This window comes from Lactuca saligna, chromosome 7, assembly GCF_052625555.1.
Source record: "Lactuca saligna cultivar CGN05327 chromosome 7, ASM5262555v1, whole genome shotgun sequence".
Taxonomy (NCBI): Eukaryota; Viridiplantae; Streptophyta; class Magnoliopsida; order Asterales; family Asteraceae; genus Lactuca; species Lactuca saligna.
This window is the reverse complement of record NC_136423.1, coordinates 154,377,992-154,380,928: the sequence shown is the minus strand read 5'-3', so window position 1 is coordinate 154,380,928 and position 2,937 is coordinate 154,377,992. Positions and strand designations below refer to the sequence as shown.

The 2,937-nt window shown below is 39.5% G+C and overlaps 1 protein-coding gene and 1 non-coding gene across 2 annotated transcripts; one reads left to right on the top strand and one right to left on the bottom strand.

The window, feature by feature from the left end:
• Window positions 1–727: 727 nt before the first annotated feature.
• Window positions 728–2,582, top strand: LOC145007363 (uncharacterized). Its single transcript, XM_078966314.1, has 3 exons — window positions 728–1,576; window positions 1,628–1,780; window positions 1,926–2,582. The coding sequence occupies exons 1-3, from the start codon at window positions 728–730 to the stop codon at window positions 2,580–2,582; spliced, it is 1,659 nt and encodes a 552-aa protein (XP_078822440.1).
• On the bottom strand, window positions 1,112–1,218 carry LOC145007735 (small nucleolar RNA R71). The gene has a single exon (XR_013663104.1). It is a non-coding gene; the product is annotated as a small nucleolar RNA R71 (small nucleolar RNA).
• Window positions 2,583–2,937: the final 355 nt, after the last annotated feature.

Here is a 2,937-nt window from a genome sequence, read left to right as displayed (position 1 = left end):
GAATCTGAACAGAAGTCTCTTTTATCATTTAATTTAGTTGTCCTTTCTTGTTCTTCTTAGTTGTTAATTGTCTTTGTTTGGGTGGTAACTGATTATTTAAGTTTCTAGTCTTGAAAAACTAGATAAACCCCTTATTATATTACTTGTTTTATTTAGATAATATTCCCTGTGTTCGATACCCTACTTGCTTGAGCTATATTGCTAATCGATAGGTACACTACCTTTCGTGTGTTAATTTTGTGTTTGAAGTAGTAGGAATAAAACTAGTTCGTTTTACACACATCTAGTTTTTGGTGCCGTTGCCAAGGAACGATTCTAATAGTTATTTTATTTGCTAGTGTTATCGATCCTTTGTGTGAGATTTTTGTTGCATAAAGTTACCTGTTTTTAGTTTTTATTTTCGAATTAGTTTTCAGTTTTTTTCGTTAAACTTGTCAAGTTTATTACTGAACTTGACGAGTTCATCGCGTTTTTAGTTTTGTTACTTCTTCATTTTGTTCGTTTTACGCGTGTTTTTTTTCGGTTTGCTTCAGGTTTTTATAACCCGAGGTTCTAGTTCCATACTGATACAACATGTTGAAGATCCGGAGTCGATTATTCGCCAAAAAGGGGCAAAGCAATCGAAGAACCTACTAATCGCAACAAAATCCACAACGAGAAGGTAGAATATTGCGAATCTGACATACCCACGTTTGGCAAAGAAAGCAATTTCGACTGAGAAGACGACATGTCCGACATCGCCAATATACCAATGGGGGGCTATAAGAAGCGCATAAGAGATGGTACCGAGACGGGACTCGTGCAACCCGTAATCCAAGCTAATGCCAACTTTGAGCTAAAAGGTCACATACTCGCCCAACTAAAAGACATATCGTTCTATGGGAAGGATCACGAAGATGCTTATAAGCATATTAAAGAAGTCATGGACATTGTCGACTACTTCCACATGCCAAACGTGCCTCACGATATTGTTTTACTTCGGATGCTACCGGTTACATTCAAAGGAGCCACAAAGGAATGGTTGAAATCCATACCTCTAGGATCCATTACAACATGGCAAAAGATGCGTGAAGAGTTCATTGATCAGTTTTGTCCACCTTCCAAGATAGCAAAATTGAAGAAAGCTATTGCCAATTTCCAGCAGATGCTAGGAGAATCACTTTATGAGGCGTGGGAGAGATACAAGGGTTTTATAAGAAATTGTCCTCAAAACAACTTGAATGTGCAACAAGAGGTGTCCATCTTTTATGATGGTGTAAATGTCACAACTAGGCAATTACATGATTCCCAAGGACCTCTCACAAAGAAACCACCAGCTATTATTAAAACTTTAGTGGAAGAGTTCTGCAAACATTCAAGGGAGTATCACAACCCAAGGAACGACACGACTAGAGGCATGGTGAACTCAGTTTCTGATGATATGGTTGTAATGATGGAAAGGCTGGAAAGTATGGATTGTAGGATGACAAAGATGGATCAATCCATCCATGCCATTCGGGTGGGTTGTAACAATTGTAGCGGACCCCATCTTACTAAAGATTGTGATCTTGATGAGAACGGCAACCGGAAGGCACAAGTTTGTTATTCTAGTGGCGATAGATTGGACAATGATTGAAAAAAACTCAAGGAGTGGCTTCCCTATGACGAGTACAAGAAGGAAAAGGAGGAGAAATATAGGCAAAAGGCACGCGAGTTTTATCAAAAAGAGGAACCAGTACAAGAGAAAAAGATGGATCTTGAAGCTATGTTAGCCCGATTTGCTAGTGCTTTCGAAAAAAAGGCATGACGATGCTGATGAAACCATTAGAGATCAACAAAAGATGATGAAGGAGCACCAAGCAATGATGATGGATCAACAATCTTTACTCCGGAATCAACAAGCTTCAATACTAAATATTGAAAAACAACTTGGGTAACTTGCCAAGAAATTCAACGAAAGAACACCAGGCGGACTTCCAAGTGATACCGAGAAAAATACGAAGGGAGCACATATTAACATAGTGACAACAAGAAGTGGGCAGATAGTCACATCCCTGAATCCAATCCCAAATGAAGATCCTAAAGAGGTACAAGAAAAAGGCCAAGAAAATTCTGCATCACATACAGTGGAGAAAACTCGTCGAGTTCCTGACAAAAACTCGACGAGTTCCTCATCTGATGAGAAAAATCAGATGCCAGCCAAGCCATACCAGCCACCGTTGCCATTTATAGGCCGAGCTCGACAAGAGAAGCAGAACGAAGACTACCAAAAGTTCTTGGAGCACATAAAGGCCTTACAAATCAATATTCCTTTCATCGAAGCAATCACACAAATGCCCAAATATGCCAAGTTCTTAAAGGAACTTCTCGCAAATAGAAGGAAGATGGGGGAAGCATCCAAAGTGGTTCTATATGAGAATTGTTCAGCTACAATGTTGAACAAATTGCCAAAGAAGATGGGTGACCCAGGTAGCTTGACAATACCTTGCCAATTTCAAAATTTAGCCACTAGCTATGCATTAGCCGGTTCGGGGGCAAGTGTAAACCTCAAGCATTATTCTTTCTTTAAGAAACTAAACCTTCCAGAGCCAAGACCAATCTGAATGGCGATCCACTTAGAAAAAATGACGGTGACATTCCTGAGAGGCATATGTGAAGATTTGTTGGTAAAACTCGATAAGTTTGTCTTCCCGTTGGATTTCATTGTACTAGATATGGAGGAGGATCATCAAGTGCCAATAATTCTTGGAAGACCATTTTTGAACACCGCTAGTGGCATAGTGACATACGAGAATCCAAGCTTACCCTACGGATGTGAGAAGACTTGGTTACCTTTGGAGTGGATAAATCCATGAAACATTCAAAGTTTAGTGATGACATGGCTTTTTCGATGGATATCTTGGAAGAATTATTGGAAGAGTGGAAAGAAAACGAATCAAGTGAGCATATCTTCACTCC